The 16,699-nt window shown below is 44.2% G+C and overlaps 8 protein-coding genes across 8 annotated transcripts; 5 read left to right on the forward strand and 3 right to left on the reverse strand.

The window, feature by feature from the left end:
* Positions 1-48: 48 nt before the first annotated feature.
* LOC117137388 (nischarin) lies at positions 49-3,003 on the forward strand. The gene is made up of 4 exons (XM_033298804.1): positions 49-385; positions 449-682; positions 1,578-2,457; positions 2,517-3,003. The coding sequence occupies exons 1-4, from the start codon at positions 170-172 to the stop codon at positions 2,660-2,662; spliced, it is 1,476 nt and encodes a 491-aa protein (XP_033154695.1). The 5' UTR covers positions 49-169; the 3' UTR covers positions 2,663-3,003.
* Positions 692-1,518, forward strand: LOC117137389 (ankyrin repeat and LEM domain-containing protein 1). The gene has a single exon (XM_033298805.1). It carries the CDS (start codon positions 748-750, stop codon positions 1,507-1,509), a length of 762 nt encoding a protein of 253 aa, XP_033154696.1. The 5' UTR covers positions 692-747; the 3' UTR covers positions 1,510-1,518.
* Positions 3,004-3,245: 242 nt separating the features above from the next.
* Positions 3,246-5,047, forward strand: LOC117137429. Its single transcript, XM_033298860.1, has one exon. It carries the CDS (start codon positions 3,266-3,268, stop codon positions 5,006-5,008), a length of 1,743 nt encoding a protein of 580 aa, XP_033154751.1. The 5' UTR covers positions 3,246-3,265; the 3' UTR covers positions 5,009-5,047.
* A 409-nt stretch (positions 5,048-5,456) lies between these two features.
* Positions 5,457-12,512, reverse strand: LOC117135884. The gene is made up of 6 exons (XM_033296431.1): positions 11,498-12,512; positions 10,617-11,446; positions 10,468-10,558; positions 9,133-9,956; positions 8,707-9,074; positions 5,457-6,466 (listed from the first exon to the last, which is right to left on the reverse strand). The coding sequence occupies exons 1-6, from the start codon at positions 12,378-12,380 to the stop codon at positions 5,617-5,619; spliced, it is 3,846 nt and encodes a 1,281-aa protein (XP_033152322.1). The 5' UTR covers positions 12,381-12,512; the 3' UTR covers positions 5,457-5,616.
* On the forward strand, positions 6,888-8,700 carry LOC117135885. Its single transcript, XM_033296432.1, has one exon. It carries the CDS (start codon positions 6,888-6,890, stop codon positions 8,679-8,681), a length of 1,794 nt encoding a protein of 597 aa, XP_033152323.1. The 3' UTR covers positions 8,682-8,700.
* A 457-nt stretch (positions 12,513-12,969) lies between the features above and the next one.
* LOC117136466 (lipase 3) lies at positions 12,970-14,493 on the reverse strand. Its single transcript, XM_033297397.1, has 2 exons — positions 14,386-14,493; positions 12,970-14,315 (listed from the first exon to the last, which is right to left on the reverse strand). Exons 1-2 carry the CDS (start codon positions 14,476-14,478, stop codon positions 13,212-13,214), a joined length of 1,197 nt encoding a protein of 398 aa, XP_033153288.1. The 5' UTR covers positions 14,479-14,493; the 3' UTR covers positions 12,970-13,211.
* A 590-nt stretch (positions 14,494-15,083) lies between these two features.
* Positions 15,084-15,957, forward strand: LOC117137545 (DEAD-box ATP-dependent RNA helicase 21). The gene is made up of 2 exons (XM_033299041.1): positions 15,084-15,762; positions 15,826-15,957. The coding sequence occupies exons 1-2, from the start codon at positions 15,178-15,180 to the stop codon at positions 15,904-15,906; spliced, it is 666 nt and encodes a 221-aa protein (XP_033154932.1). The 5' UTR covers positions 15,084-15,177; the 3' UTR covers positions 15,907-15,957.
* LOC117137546 (39S ribosomal protein L41, mitochondrial) lies at positions 15,907-16,520 on the reverse strand. The gene has a single exon (XM_033299042.1). The coding sequence runs from the start codon at positions 16,446-16,448 to the stop codon at positions 15,948-15,950; it is 501 nt and encodes a 166-aa protein (XP_033154933.1). The 5' UTR covers positions 16,449-16,520; the 3' UTR covers positions 15,907-15,947.
* Positions 16,521-16,699: the final 179 nt, after the last annotated feature.

Consider the following 16,699-nt stretch of genomic DNA (forward strand, 5'->3'; position numbering starts at 1 on the left):
TGGCTATAGCCGTTTTTTGGCTTTATGTCCACATTTGGCTTTTTTACCCATCGACCTCTGACAGCACTGCTGGCAATACTGGCTGATTGGACAATGTTTATTAAATGATTACTTGCTGGATGCGGATCCAGATGTTCGACAAAATCTCTGGGAAGAGGAAAGGACTGCGATGGCTTGCTATTACCGCCAGCACGCGGACACCACGGTGACGGTTCCAAAGTTTACCAACGAGAGTTCCAGCGGCGGAGTGACCTACTACGACATCAAGGTGCGAGTGGGCAAGGTGGAATGGCTGGTGGAGCGCCGCTATCGGGACTTTGCAAGTCTTCACGAGAAGCTGGTTGGGGAGATCTCCATCAGTAAGAAGTTGCTGCCGCCGAAAAAGGTACGCCCCCAAAGATTTATTACACATATGTATGTACGTATATGAATAATTCCCTATTTTCAGCTGGTTGGAAATAAGCAGCCCTCCTTTTTGGAGCAACGTCGTGAACAGTTGGAAACTTATCTTCAGGAGCTTCTCATCTACTTCCGGACAGAACTTCCGCGGGCTCTGGCCGAGTTTCTGGACTTTAACAAGTACGACATTATTTATCTGCTACAAGATCTTGCCAAGCTGTTCAACGAAAGCGGGGATGCTCTGCTCAGCTCCAAGAAGGAATACAACCTTTCAGCTCTAGAGGTAAGGTATTTATATATGTTAGTGTTTCCTTTGCGTTTTTTGTTAAGTTCGAGTACACAGAAAAAATGTCAAAATTATTAGTATTCAATTTTATCCGAACCATCCCTTTGCAGCTTAGAAATAACTTTAAAAGCAAAGTTAATGCTAGGCCAATTAGTTACTCCCTGGGTACCCTTCACAAGCATCACACTAATTTTTCTTCAGAGCTGGAAAAGACCATAAATTCTGAGATCAATTTTAAGAATATCAGTAACCTCATAAAGTTTGTTCGACAACATAGTAAGTGGTACCGAGAGAATGACTATATTAATCGACATTATTTTAACTACATATTACTGGATCCTCGAGTAACAAATAATCTTAGAGAACGGGCCAGTCATCTTCACTTAATGGATGTTTGGTATACCTTTCTAAGAGCCATATTCTATGTAGGCAAAGGCAAGGCCACCCGCCCCTACGTTCACTTAAAAAACGCCCAGAAACTGGTAGATGAAACCAACAGCCTTACATTAGTAAAAGACCCGAAATTGGCCCTAATAGTGTCCATATGGAAGGCAAATCGTGGAGTTTTACTAATCCGCGCTTTTCAAGGGATCTCGTCACAAGATGCGCAAACTCGTGAGGCATCCATAATAGATGCTCTTGGCATGAATCACTTGACTAACCGACGACTGGGTTTTTACTGTGGTCGAGCTCGAAGTTTATCGGATAAGGAGAGAAAATATCTGGGGATAGCTTTACTTTACAAATTGATGATGAAGTTTCTAGCAAAAGAAGAAAAAGAACTATTTCCTTTAAAGAAGACCAAGGCTGCGATGGCAGCTTAAATATATATAAAATATACTTATATGTTCTTATTCTAAGATTGTTTTTTTTTTTTTCTTGTTTCTATTAGGTTTACGCTATTAGTGAGCGGCTTAGTCTTCCCTGCCCACCAAGCTTGGATCGCGGTGGAAAGTACGACTTCTCGCACGTGCTGGACTTTTGCACACAACTTGTCGCTTTGGTGGTCACCCCGGTCAAGGACAATGCTAGCTATGCCCAGGATTACAATACGGTTGATGTGCCAATCGATCGCAGCAATATCATTCCGAACAGACTAAGTTTTAATCTAAATGCCTTTCGCAATCTCAAGACGCTCAAATTTTCGGCCTTGTCTACCGAAAACATTGTGGACATCGAACTTCTGAAGCCGACTCTCCAGACAATCTGTGTTCATAACACAACCATACAAAACATAAACCAAGTCCTGCTTTGCGACAATCTGCACAAGCACTGCGATGTGCCAAGCCTGCTGCCAGAGACTATACTTGCTTCCCCCTCCGGTTCCGGTCCCTCCACTTCTAATGGTAGTGCCTTGGTCAGTGCGGATGCGTGGCAAGAGATAACAGAACTAGACCTGACAGGCAATTTGCTAACCCAAATCGATGGCAGTGTACGAACAGCTCCAAAACTCAGACACCTAATCCTTGACCAGAATCGAATACGGACCGTCCAAAATCTGGCCGAACTTCCTCAACTCCAGTTGCTTTCGCTATCTGGGAATCTTATAGCAGAGTGTGTGGACTGGCATTTGACGATGGGAAACCTAGTCACTCTGAAGCTAGCTCAGAACAAAATCAAGACACTGAGTGGTCTGCGAAAACTACTTTCACTGGTTAACCTGGACCTTAGTTCCAATCAGATCGAGGAGCTTGATGAAGTCAATCATGTCGCCAATCTTCCGCTTCTAGAGACCCTTCGACTTACTGGAAATCCGCTGGCGGGCAGTGTCGGTGAGTTTTGAAAATTATTACAATTTCAGTTTTGTATACTACATTTTACGAATGCGCAGACTATCGCTCTCGCGTCCTTGCTCGATTTCACGAACGTGCTGCTGAAATATCTTTGGACAACGAACCTGGTAATCAGCAGGAGCTAGATACTGCTTTGGTTTTGTCCGCCCTTCTGCAATCGAAGCAACGTCAGCAACAAAAGTGATCCTTCTCACAGAAAGTTTATCGATTCCATAATAGACAAATCTCCGCAAGAAATTTTAAATCTTATGGTTTTTATAAGTATTACCTATTGATATTTCTTGCAACTAAACCCTATTAACAAATATTATTTTCTTAAGTTTGTGGACTTTAAACAGTTTAAAGATTTCTTTCAAGGATATTTCCCAAATTAGACGTAATTTTAATTTATTTAAAGTGATTTGTAAATTTCAATGTTTGTAAAATTCCATTTATTCAGACAAACTCTAAATGTATATGTTTTATCATTTCTGTCCACCTCGATGTGCAATAATTCAATGCTCACCTCCAAACAAATAAGTTAAGTAAATCAAATAAATTATATATCTCGACAAAAAAAGGTTCGTAATTAATTGTGAAATTGGATAACATAGTTCAGAAGGAATCATAACAACAATTTTCCTAGCTTCTGATCATTGATAGGACCAATCAGGCTTGATTATGCATAATTATTTCAATTATTGCCTAACTTATAAGTCAGATGCAAGGATTTCAAGAAAGCAATGCACAGTTAACCACCATGTACAACGTTCTGGTATTGCTCCTATTGCTTTCCACTCGTGCCCAGATGGAACCCTATCGAAGAGGTCACAACATCACTTTGCTGAGATCCGTGCTGACAGTCATCCGCGGCAGGGAGAATTGGAAAAATACCCCCATCTTCATAGGCGGACATAGTAATTCGGATGACCTGAATAACTTGATGAGTTGGCTTCAAAATACGATGGAAGTAACTTGTCATACGGTGGATGCATCTACTCCAGCCAAAAACGAACACGCTCTGGGTAACTTTAACATGAATGCGGATAATTCACTTGGTTTGTTGTTTTGCCAAAGCTCCCATGAATTGATTTGGTTTAATATGGATAAGAGACTTCGACGATTACGTGGTATTCGCCTTATTGTGATTCTGTCAAACAAACGAAGTTCATCCAACAAAGCTATAATGAGCACGTTTAAGAGGCTGTGGCACTTTCAGTTCCTCAAAGTTCTGGTTCTGCACAGAGATCAGATTTATTCGTATACTCCTTATCCACTCATTCGATTCTTTAAGCTTGATACTAACGTCTATCCGCTTTTCCCACCGAGAGTACAAAATTTCCAAGGCTATGTGGTGTCTACCCCAGTGGGCAACGACATTCCGCGAGTGTTTTTCGTGAAGGATAAGAAAACCGGACGCAAGCAGATCAGAGGATTTGGATATCGCACATTTGTGGAGTACCTGCATCGCTACAATGCCTCTTTGTATGTCAGTAATTCCCACCAGGAGCATGCCATCAACAGCAGTGTGAATATGGGACGGATAATTAATCAGATTGTGGATGGCCAATTAGAGATCTCCCTGCATCCCTATGTAGACGTTCCGGAAAATATGGGAGATAACAGTTATCCCCTTCTGATAGCTAGCAATTGTCTTATTGTTCCGGTCAGGAACGAGATATCTCGCTACATGTATCTACTATTGCCTCTCAACCAATCGAGCTGGATACTACTGCTCGGTTCTGTAATTTATATCAGCGGAGTGCTCTACTACATTCAGCCTGGTCTGGTGCACCGGACCTGGGATCAGCGGATTGGCCTTAACATCCTAGATAGCATCAGTCGCATACTTAATATATGCTCTCCCTCCAGGATTTACAACCCATCCCTAAGGTATTTTATAGTTTCGGTGCACCTTAGTATTCTGGGATTTGTGGTGACCAACCTCTACAGCATTATGTTGGGCAGCTTCTTCACCACCTTGGTGGTGGGCGAGCAGGTGGACAGCATGGAGCAGCTTATCCAGCAACAGCAAAAGGTACTGGTAAAATATTACGAAGTCAGTACATTGCTACGGCATGTGGAACCAGATTTGGTGGACGGAGTAGCGCAACTATTAGTGGGCGTGAACGCCAGTGAGCAGGTGTCCGCTCTTCTGGGATTCAACCGGAGCTATGCCTACCCCTTCACCCTAGAGAGATGGGAGTTCTTCTCACTACAACAGCAATACGCCTTCAAGCCCATCTTCAGATTCTCATCCGCATGCCTGGGCTCCCCGATTATAGGGTATCCCATGAGACGTGACTGCCACCTGCAGTCGTCATTGAACATGTTCATCATGCGGATCCAGGCCGCAGGACTTCTGCAGCACTGGGTGGTATCCGATTTCAACGATGCAATGCGCGCTGGCTATGTTCGACTTCTGGAAAACTTCCTAGGATTTCATTCGTTGGATGTCGATTCCTTGCGCATGGGGTGGGCTGTACTCCTATGTGGGTGGCTGCTATCCGCCTTGATTTTCCTTTGCGAGCGCTGGCGGTTTTACCACTAATTCATCTAATTAACGTTATAATAACCTTATTAGATTAATGGTTACCTCACCTGTCAATAAAATATGTTGTGCCCTCCAACTTTAACACAATTTGAATTAATGACAATTAAACGTAATTGTATATACCACATGTGTGCGTTTAATCAACCCACTTCAAGAATTCACAAACAAATAAAAGACGCAATTAAGAATATGAAGGTATATTTTAAAATTACAAATTGTTTGTCATTTACAATTTAAATTGTTTGTCATTTACAATTAATATGGTTCCAATATTCAAATGAATTCAAAGATATTTTAGATGTAAAAATAAAAATCCCATTGTAGAGGATTGATTACGCCGTTAAAAATGGATCTGTCCAAAATCATAGCTCCATCCAGCATATTTATCTCTTGTGCAACTGAGATTTCATTTATGATGTTTCATTAATTTTAAAAGGGGCCAATATACAATTCTTAAATAGGTGCTATACAATTTATTTGCCTTCGTATTGGTGATACGGAATCCGGGATATGGCCAATGTGCGCTGAATATGAATGAACTTTAACTAATAGTTCTGCCAGTGAAGGGTATAGTCGCGTGATTTGAGCTTTCCGTGGGGCTTATATCATTGCGGATGGTGATGGTGCTGGGCGTGATAGTGCTGCTGCTCGGCGGCGGCGACTGCATCGAACATGGGCGTGTGCACCTCGCCCAGGAACTGTGGCGTGGGTGGAGCATTTGGCTCAGAGAGCTCTCCAATCAGAGGCATGTCGATATCCGTGGCTAAAGAGCTTTGGCCGTAGTTGCTTAGTCCGTAGGGCTGTTGCTGTTGGTGCTGTTGCACCACCGAAACTTGAGCATAATCCGGGGTGGGTTGTACCTGCTGCTGGGTATCCAGCAAAACTGGGGCCGCCTCCATTTCTCCAAACTGTATTGGACCGGTCTGCTGCACCGGCATGCTCTGATGAACTGGCATATTCTGCACGGGCTCATGCTCAACTGGCGCCGATAAGTATTCCTGTTGAAGTTCCGCTTGCGGTTCATTCGACTGTCCCTGCATCTGTTGCTGATGTCCCACCTGCTGATGGTGTTGCTGCAAATGATGGTCCTCCTGCCGCGGCAACATGTCGGAGCTCTGATCCGCGACATCATCAGCAGTCTCGCTAATATCTGCTCCTTCACCAGAGGTTTCTCCATCGCGCCGAACCAGACCCAACATATCCAGCATATTACGCTTGACGGCATTTTCACTGGCCGCCTCCAAACTCGGGTAGCAAGTGCTAAGTCCACAGTTTGCCAAGTGCTGAGCCATCTTATTGCCGTTGCCGGTGGCAAAGCCGCAAATGCAGTGCATCTCCTGTGGCATATTCACTTCCATGGCGTCCACAAAGTTTCCATTACATTCCACGCCATGACGGAATATCGCTCGCTCGCAACATGTCTGATAATTGCACTTAACGCAATGTAGCCAACCACTAAAAATGGGAAAAGATTTGATATAAAAAAGTGATTAAGTGAGTGCGTAGAGCACCAAAACCTTATATTACAAATTATTGCCTCACACATTCTAATGGTTTTCCCCCCAAGAGATCAATCAGCCACTATTAAATCAATTAGCTGCTGGCTTATAAACCTCAACCCGCGGTTCTGGCCTGTCACAATTGAATCAATCCTTAATTTATTACTGGCGCTGACAAACGCTGCTTACAATGTGACATTGTTGAAATCCGTTCTAAGTCTTATCTCTACCAGGGAGCCGTGGATAAACACACCAATATTCGTCGGACATAATACGCAAAGAGGCGATCTCAACGACTTGATTATTTGGCTCCATCGAACAATGGAAGTTACTAGCTTGACCCGCGGTTCTGGCCTGTCACAATTGAATCAACCACCATGTGCAAGGTGTTAAGCATTCTGGTCCTTAATTTATTACTGGCGCTGACAAACGCTGCTTACAATGTGACATTGTTGAAATCCGTTCTAAGTCTTATCTCTACCAGGGAGCCGTGGATAAACACACCAATATTCGTCGGACATAATACGCAAAGAGGCGATCTTAACGACTTGATTATTTGGCTCCATCGAACAATGGAAGTTACTAGCTTGACAATGAATTCATTGCTTCAACCTGAACATCTTAGGCCACTTGGTCATTTTAAAGTCACTAAATACAATGGCATTGCTTTGTTCTTTTGTCATGATAGACAGGATATTATGTGGCTTACTCTGGACAGAAATCTACGAAAACTCCGTCGTATTCGATTGATCATCATTCTTCGTACTCAAAGAAGTGGCGCGCAGGGTGCTATTAAATCAATATTCAACGTCTTGTGGCAATATCAATTCCTCAACGTTCTTGTTCTGCATAGGGATCAGCTTTATTCCTACTCTCCGTATCCGGCGTTGCGCTTTTTCAAACTCGATATTCATACGGAACCGCTATTTCCACGTGCAGCGAGGAATTTCCATGGATATGTGGTATCCACTCCGGCGGAAAACGATATTCCGAGAGTGTTTCATGTGCCTGATCCATTAACGAAGAGCAGAAAGGTGCTGGGATACGCATATCGCACATTCGTGGAATATTTGGATCACTATAATGCCTCGCTCCGTTTGACCAATCCGGATGAGAATCTTGACCCAACAACAAGTGTGAATATGAACCACATTGTGCAGTTGATTATAGACGGTCAATTGGAAATCTCTTTGCACCCGTACGTTTTCACCCCCCCAACGGCAACCAAAAGTTACCCCTTACTAATATATCCAAACTGCTTGATTGTGCCCATGAGAAATGAGATTCCAAGGCACATGTACCTATTGCGACCATTCCAATTGTACAGCTGGTACATTCTGTTATTCGCAGTTTTCTACATCACTGGAATTCTCTATTGGATAAGCCCAAAACTCAATAAAAGTTCTTGGGTGCAACGCTTGGGATTGAATTTTCTAGATGCTATAAGCAAGATACTTTTTATCAGCCCCCCGATAACAATTTACAGACCAACATGGCGCCACTTTATTATTTTCCTACTACTTTCAGTCCTGGGATTCATGTCCACAAGTTGGTACAACATTGAGTTGGACAGCTTCTTCACAACTATAGTAGTGGGCGAGCAAGTAAATAGCATGGATCAGCTTGTCAAGCAGCAGCAAAGGGTGCTCGTCAAGGAGTATGAAATTAATACATTTCTGCGACATGTTGAACCTCGATTAGTGGAAAAAGTATCTCGGCTTTTGGTGCCTGTAAATGCCAGTGAACAGGTGTTCGCTTTGCTGAGTTTCAATCGCAGCTTCGCGTACCCTTTTACAGAAGAACGTTGGCAGTTCTTTGCCATGCAACAGCAATATGCCTTTAAGCCGATTTTTCGCTTTTCAGCTGCTTGCTTGGGATCTCCACATATTGGCTATCCAATGCGCGTTGACAGCCACTTGGAGACATCTCTCAACCATTTCATATTAAATATTCAGGAAACTGGACTGCTGAATCACTGGGTAGTTTCCGACTTTAACGATGCCATGCGAGCTGGATACGTTAGGTTTGTAGATAACGTCTTGGGCTATCAAGATATCGATGTGGATACTTTGAGACTGGGCTGGTGTGTCTTGGGAATTGGTTGGATACTGTCAGCTCTGGTTTTCTCTTGTGAATACTGGCACCTTTATCCATGGCGATTTATTGTTTAGGTAAATAAAATTTTTTTGAACTTACGTGTAATGTGTCTCCTCGCTGGCGAAATCGGTGTTGCACTCGGCACAGGTCTTACCCTCCAGGAAAGCAAAGAATACTGGCCGCTTGTAGGTGGAGAACGGCGGCTGCTCGCGGTGATGGGTGCGAATTTTTGGAGGTGGTATCAACATCGAATTGTTAAGTAAGAGACGCACCGGTCTATTAGTTTTAATCATGCTGACATGATGCTGCACTGCGTGCTGCTTTAGATCCCCCTTCTCGAGGAAGGATAGCGAGCATTTCTGGCAGCGCAGCGAGGGATCACGCTTATTGATGTGCTCGTCCAAATGCAAGAAGTAATGTTCTATGCGCAGCTGGTTAACGACGCCAAGCTTTGAGAAGTAGAAAATCTAAAAAGAAGCAGGTTTTAATAGAAAACTTCAAAATATTACTTTACGAGTTACTTACATCCAAGCAATAGGGGCATTGTAAAAAGTTTTGATGCTTGTGGTCGTCATAAAAATGCCTGACCAAATCGCGGTGCGAAGATGATCGATAACCGCAGGAGTGACACCAATATGGTAGTTCCAGGGTGCTGTGGACCTTCTGCAAATGAGCCGTCAACAGATGCAGGGAATTGTGACGCTGCTGGCATATAAGGCAGTAGTACGAGGGTGAACCCTCCGTCTTTGTCTCAGTTGGATGCATGATCTGGTTGTGTTTGGCCAAAACCGACTCGGTGGGGTGCTTCTCCAAGCAGAAAAGGCACTGGAACTGATGCTGCTTACCCTCCGGCGAAATATGCGATACTAAATGCGTCTGAAGTTTCTCATTGGAATCGAAGGAAACGCCGTTCAGGCAGATTGGACACTCCACGCTCTTGGCCAGGTCGTTGCGAACAGTACGGGGTGTGCTATATGGAAAGATCTCGTTGTACTCGTCCGTACCATCGCTTATTCCATAGTACAGCTCCTCCAAGCCCCTCATATCATCATCTTCCTTCTTAATGACCATTGGAATCTTTTCATCTTTTTCTTTCGGTTTTTTACCCAGGCCTTTAGCTGTCAGAGATTTTGACAGTGTCTTAGATGCCGAAGTCGTTGCTCTGTCTCCTTTTATCTGGTTGGTGCTGCCCGGTGGCCGACCTGGCCCCTTTTTAATTGGCATTTGAGGTGGAGGAGTGCTTAATGCATTCGGTGGACGGCCGCGCTTGACTCCAGATGATGATATATCACGATCCTTTTCCTTCTTGGGAATCTTGTTAGAAACAACGTAGTCAGCATCGTTGATAGCTGTAATCGAAGATGTTAAGTTAAAAACATACAACACTCTCAACATACAAACTTAAACATTACATATTTTTCCATTTTTGTTGAATCTGGTAGAATGGGTCCAATCAATTTAATTAGTAAATTCTTTCTTGCGTTTTATCACTCCAAATGAAAAAGGAAATCAAATAAAAACAGTTCTTAAATTTCTTGCAAGTTTATTTAGGTTTTCTCTAATGGGTTTGTGTTAAAATAATTAGACATGAGAAATGTCAGGAAGTAATTCTTAAATTGTACATATGTGAATATATCAATGATACATTTCACCTATAAAGATTATATAAATTCACAATTCACATAACACAATAAGTGGACCTGAGCTCAGCTGTTGGGTTTGATTAACCAAAACTAATCAAACAAAACGAAAACATTTCAGTTTGGAGTGAGAAACGCAGGCACTTAACAGATTATCATAACGCACTATTCTATTCACGGCCTTAATAAAAACTTGCTAGAAAAGTACGATAGTACTAACGTTTCTTGAGGCGCTTGGGAGCAGCATTGGCCGGAGTCTCCTTGTAGTTGGCCGGCAAAATACTCCAATCCTTGAACGGATTGGTTGCCACCTAAATGAAAGAGCTATTAAATGCTAATCGCTAATAAAAAATTTTCGGTTCCGCTTACCTGATACAGACGCTGAGTGATTGTCTCATTGGTGGTTACTCTTGTTTGTTCGGCAATGTGTGTTATGATATGGTTGAATGCCTGCAAGGCATATGTGCCGAAGGACTCTCGCCATACCAACTCGTCGAGGAATTGTTGAATCATCTGGCGAGATAGCAACGATAAGGTGTTCTGGAACATGCGCGGCACAATCCGTCGCAAGTATTCCATTACCGCTGAGTTGTTGTGCTTGGCTGTGTTGTCAGTGGCAGCTGCCTGGACAATATTTTTGAATCCCATGCTGAAGAGGGTGATCTTGTCCACAGTCAAGTCTATGCAAATGGTGCTGTCCTTGTGCACCCAGCGCGACAGTGGCTCAAGAATGGCCTGGAATCGCTTTTTGTAGTTACGATCGCCATCGGTGATTGGCTCTACAGCACGCAGGCGGATGGACTTCTCCGCATAATCATAGACGCCCAGAACCTCAACTTTCACTTGTCGCTGGGAGCCATCTTGGGATGTGGTTCCCAGAGAAATAACGCCCACCTCCACAAACTTGCCGGGGCCGCCCAGCTTTTTGCATTTTTGATGCACTGCCAAAGTGCAAATGGCTCTAAGCCAGGTGTAGATTCCTTTGATATAAACACTGTCCACCTTAACCCACTGCACCACATTTTGAATACTGGTCTGGCAAGCCCAGTGGTAAATTAACTTCAACAGGAATGTGGGTGGGTGCTGAGCTCCTTCAAAAATGGAATTGTTGAACACGGAGACGAAGCGATAGGGGCAACATTCGCTGATCCACACATAGCCACCAGTGTAGGGAAACTTGGTCACATCCGAATAAATTCCTAAATATAAATACATTAATAAACGAATTCAGTTGATCATAAATCTCTTACCCAATTTGAGTTCGTTGTTGCGATGGTTTATGCAATGCTGTTGAGCGCGTAGCAATCCTTCCTGGAGCAGCCACTCGCAAAATTTATTGGGCGTAAGCATGAGCACCAGCTTAACCTTCGAGTCCAGCTTGCTGCGGGTTGCAGCCATGTCTTTGATCTTGAGGAAAGGCTTTGCTAGCACCACCAGAGATGGATAAGTCTTTCCCTGCATCTTGTTATCCTTGCCATCCTTGCCGTCTTTGCTATCCTTGCTTTCGTCGGTGCTGCCCACCACCAGACCGCCCACCGAATTAACCTCGGCGGGGCGGTAGTTCTTTGGCGGCGATTCGATGTCCGGTTTGGACTCCTTGAATAGTTTTCCACTGCTCTTAGGTACCGGTGAAGAAGATCCTCCACTAGCAGCGGCTGCCGCCTTCTTACTGGATTTTGAAGTGAACGAGGAAGATGCATTGGCCACGGCCACTGCTTTTTTCCCTGCAGACAGGGCCAGTCGCTTGGCCAGCGGCATATCGTCGTCGCCCTCATCGGAGGACTCCAGGTAGGCGATGTTGGATGGTTGTCGTGGTGGGCGGCCACGACCACGCCCTGTGCCACCGCTTGGGGCGGTGGGTGTTGAGGGGGTGTCCGTCGGCTTGGGCGGCTTTTTGGGCAGTGTAGCCTCCTTGAGCTCCTGCAGCACTTTGCCCTTGAAGGAGTAGGCCTGGAACACCTGGCCGTTGAACAGCTCCTTGCCCTCGTTGGCGCTAACCGCGTTCTTTAGTGCACCCTTCACCGCGTTGTGCTCGTTAGTAATCTTCTCGTAGTACTCCAACTGTGCCGGCGACAGCTCCTCCACCCAGAACTCCATGTCCAAGGAGATTTCACTTCTCGTTACGCGCGTCATCTTACAGCTAACTAGTTAACCGACCACTGGCCCAGCGAGGGCGTTGTTTTTAAAAATATTAAGAACTAAGTAAATTTTTTTTCGCTCGAATTAGCTTTCCTTGCGTGGATGTACCTGCTCGAGTAAATACACATCGATGAAAACATCGATAATATCGGCTTGGGTATTGTCGTGACACGCACAGTGGTTCACCACACTTCGTTCGTTCAAATATAAACATATATAAATAAAATTAATTTTTTGTATTTAAAAAGAAAATGTTAACGTAATGATCAATTTTATATTTTTCTAATAAGAACAAGAATGCAATTTTTTTAGTATTAAGGAATATCATAACAAGAATTACAAAAATAAATGTCGTGAGTACATTTTCCTACCTAAATATAGATTACAGAATTTATTTAACTGCGATCAGTATGTTGCGGAAGTATCGACTACCACAAAAAACGTTGAAGGTGTATCGATGATTTTACAAGATACTGCATCCCTGAGAGATGGCGCACAATTCAAACTTAGAGTGCAAAATATTTCTCAACTGTACACAATTAACAAATAAAATAAAATTATCTAGTAGAGCTTAAGTTTTATTACATTACACTTAATATAATCTATTGTAGTTAGCAGGTGCAATTATAAGGCAAAAAATGTTAGCAGGCTAGTTCGTTTTGCGTTGTTCAGTCACCGTGAAGTGTCACCAAATCAATTTGAATTTATGACCACTCGTATATTATCGGTTCATTAGCTACCAAAAGCCCCCGTTTAAGTGGTGACCAATGGAACTTTTTTTTATCACAATCGTATGTCGCTTTTTTTTTTATTTTCAGCGCACATTTATGCATTATTTATGTCGTTAATTACCCGATCATAAAGAATTTCTTTAATATTCAGTCCCCACAGAAAGTCGATGTGATTCCACTTTTCTTCCGGCATACGATAGGCGCTTTTCAGGGCACTCGGGTTCATGGTATACCTTAGGCGATCCACGTCAATCAGACTGGCAAAGTAGTCGTTGTCAGAGTAATAGAGATAGGTGGGCACATCGATGCCCTCCACATCGTACTCCGGCGGGGTCTTGCTGCTGTACTCCTTCTTGTTGCGCGTCTTTCCGTAGTCGAATTGCCGGAAGTATCCGGAATTGTACTCCTGCAGGTAGTGGAAGATCTGATTTACCGAACATCCCGCCGGAGTCGTGGCCATAATATCTGGGAGCAGGGTCTCGTTGATATACGGCGAGTTCCAGCCGCCCAGCAGGAATAGGGTGTTGGTGCACATGAATTGTGAAATGGCCTCATCGCTGCAGAGGAGAGCTCCGAACAGGTTCATTAGCTGCGTATTTGGCAAAAATTCGGCGCTGCCGAAGAGCTCGACGAAGGCATTGGGCTGACCAAGCAGTGGTCCACCGACCGTGGCCAAGGGACTCTCCATATGTTCCATCCAGGCCACAGGAGCGAGCAAATGAGCCGATCGAATGCGACTCTTGAAGCGCGGAATCATAGAGTTGAGCACAAAGAAGGAGGTGGTTCCTTGAGAGTGACCCACATACGTCAGTTGAGCCACATTTGTCCAGTAAAGAACGTAGTCCATCATAGCGGGCAGATCATAGATTCCGATATCGTGCCACTCAAAATTCCAGAAGGGCTGCAGCAGCGGCGACTTGCTGGCGTGCCTTTTGGAGTAGGTGTTACCTCTGGCATTACCCATCCACACATCGTAGCCAGCTTCGGACAGCAGGTAGGCCAGCCCACTGTGAGGTCCTGCAAGAACCCAATCCGAGGAGGAACACAACAGACCGTGCATAAGGAAGACCACAGGGCGTGGCCCATCGTACCCAGTGTTCTTCGAGTACGGGATGCGGTGCATGGTGAGGATGTAACCATCCGAGGTCTGCACCTCGTGCTCCTCGATTTCGTAACCATGTCCCCTAACAATGGTGACCTGAAGAATAGAGTAATATCGTGGTTAGTAAGGACATTTGGGCCAAAGGACATGACATTCTTAAACTTACAGTTGTCACCGAACTGGCGCGCCCCGTATCCGCAGGCAGGGCATTAGCCAGGCCCAGACTTAAAAAAACCGCTATTAGCTGAACCACCAACATTTTGTGTTCCACAGGTACAGGTGCTTTGACCGCTGACTTGGCCGCCCGTGCCTTTTATATGCCCCCCAGGAACTTGATAAGGATTCCTAGATTTAACCGCCTAATTTATGGCTGTTTATTTTTGCCCGCAAAATGGTTTGATTCGTCAAGACTGATAGATCGTGTGGGAATTTCGATCCCAGTTGATTTAACGAATGGCTAGTGGTCATCAGCGATAAGGTTTCCTATAATCTTGATAACAGCTGATTACGTATAATTGCTATAAGTTAAGCAGTAATTAGTATTTCCTGTTTTGGGCGTAAGGCAAGCTGGACATAATAGGACCCCAAATTAGTCTATAAACTGACATGCTAAGCCGGTAAGGAAGGAACTCAATAAACTACATTTAATTAATAAATATGTTAAAAAGAATTAAATGATTTAATATTATATATAGTTCTAAGTTAAATATTATAAAGTGATTACTTTAATTAAAATTCGCGCCTTTTAGTTTAAATTAAAATCGGTTGATATATCCGAAAATCGATAGGCGGTAAACACATTGTCACAATCAGTGTGGCCAGCCTTAATATTCTAAAAAATGTTGTATTTTCTTGCCAGGCAATTTAGTATTTTGGGAACGAACGACGCCCGGCACACAAGAAATATAACATAAATGAAAAACTAAATAAATAATTATCTTCCTATAAAGAACACATTATGAGGGATCGCGACCGCCGTGACCGAGATCGAGACAGGGAGAGGGATAGAGATCGGGACCGAGACCGAGAAAGAGACAGAGAGCGGGACCGCGACAGACGACACCGATCCAAGTCGCCCAGCAGGAGCAGCCGGCTGATTTCAAAACCGAAGAAGAAAAAGTCCAAGAAGTCGAAAAAGTACTCGAGAAGGAGTCGCAGTAGCAGTCGGAGCACCTCGCGCAGCTACTCCAGCAGCCGGAGCAGTTCCCGCAGCACGCACAGCAAGAGCAGAAGCAGGGATCATCACAAATCGCGGTCTACTTCGCTGAGGAAAACCAGGGGTCCAAGTTCTGAAAGCAACTCCCGATCCGCAACCACACCCGCAGCTGCTCCCGTGAAGGCCTTCGATCTGTTCGACACCAAGGTGCAAAAGGCACTCGAGACTATAGACGAGGACACCTTCAAGCCGGCGCCATTTTTTAGCTCCCGGGATTCAAAGGAGACATCCGAGAAGGTGATCATAGATCTGAACAACGAAACGGTCACAGTCGCCAGCAAGCCAGCCATTGCAGTCCGAAACGAAGATGTAATATTCCATCCGAACGTGAGTGGGTTACCTGGTGCTCGAATATCCATGCTAATAGTATCTGATTTGCAATTCCCACAGTTCCTGGGCGACCCGGATATGAAGGCCGAGAAGTGGCTGCGCAAGCTGTACAATTACCGCCAGAAGTACATGCAGGAGTAGTCGAGTTTAGACTCTATATTTAAGAAACAATAAACCTATGTCTAGAATATATCGCTGCCCGTCTTTCGAGCGCGTTGCAAGGCCTCCTCCGGAGTCAGTTGCTCATTGACCGAGGGCTCCTTGGCGCTGCCGTCGGTCTCCAGTTTGCCCGCCTTGAAATCTTCGATAATCTTCTGCGAGTAGACGGCGTTGAAGAGATCCAAGCTCGTGAACTCCGACTGGACGACGTCCGGCGCCTTATATGACACGTATGGCTTTAGCTTACAACCGGTCAAATCTGGAACTATGATGTCCGGAATTTTCTCGGGAATCTCCACATACTGCCCGTCGACAAGTATGCCCGTGTCTCGTACACCTCGCTTGTGAATGGCTACCGGCGGATTGGCCAGTGTTTTCTGGGCTTCCTTTACCACGCGCGTTCCGCGCTTGTTGTATGCGTTAAATTTACGGAAGTTCCGCTTGCCCTCCAGCACGGATGAAGTACTGATGGTCCTCTGCTGGCACCTTAGTGCAATGGGCACTACTTTAATGCAATTATTCATTCTTATTTCCCTTTTCGGCGACCAAAATGGTTAAATAACAAATGTGGATGGGGGAACAGCTGTTTGGTTGGGAAGAGATGACACTTTTTTCGATAGACAATTAATCCCAGTTGGAAATGTATTGGAAATCATTTTGCTATGAAAATTATCCTGTTTTTTTAAATATACCGAAAAATGTTTAGTTTATTTTAAGATGTTGCCATATTTATTTTATCTATATAAGAACTAAATTGTATTTTCTCAAAAACACA

The sequence above is a fragment of the Drosophila mauritiana genome, chromosome 2R (genome assembly GCF_004382145.1).
Source record: "Drosophila mauritiana strain mau12 chromosome 2R, ASM438214v1, whole genome shotgun sequence".
In the NCBI taxonomy this organism is placed as follows: Eukaryota; Metazoa; Arthropoda; class Insecta; order Diptera; family Drosophilidae; genus Drosophila; species Drosophila mauritiana.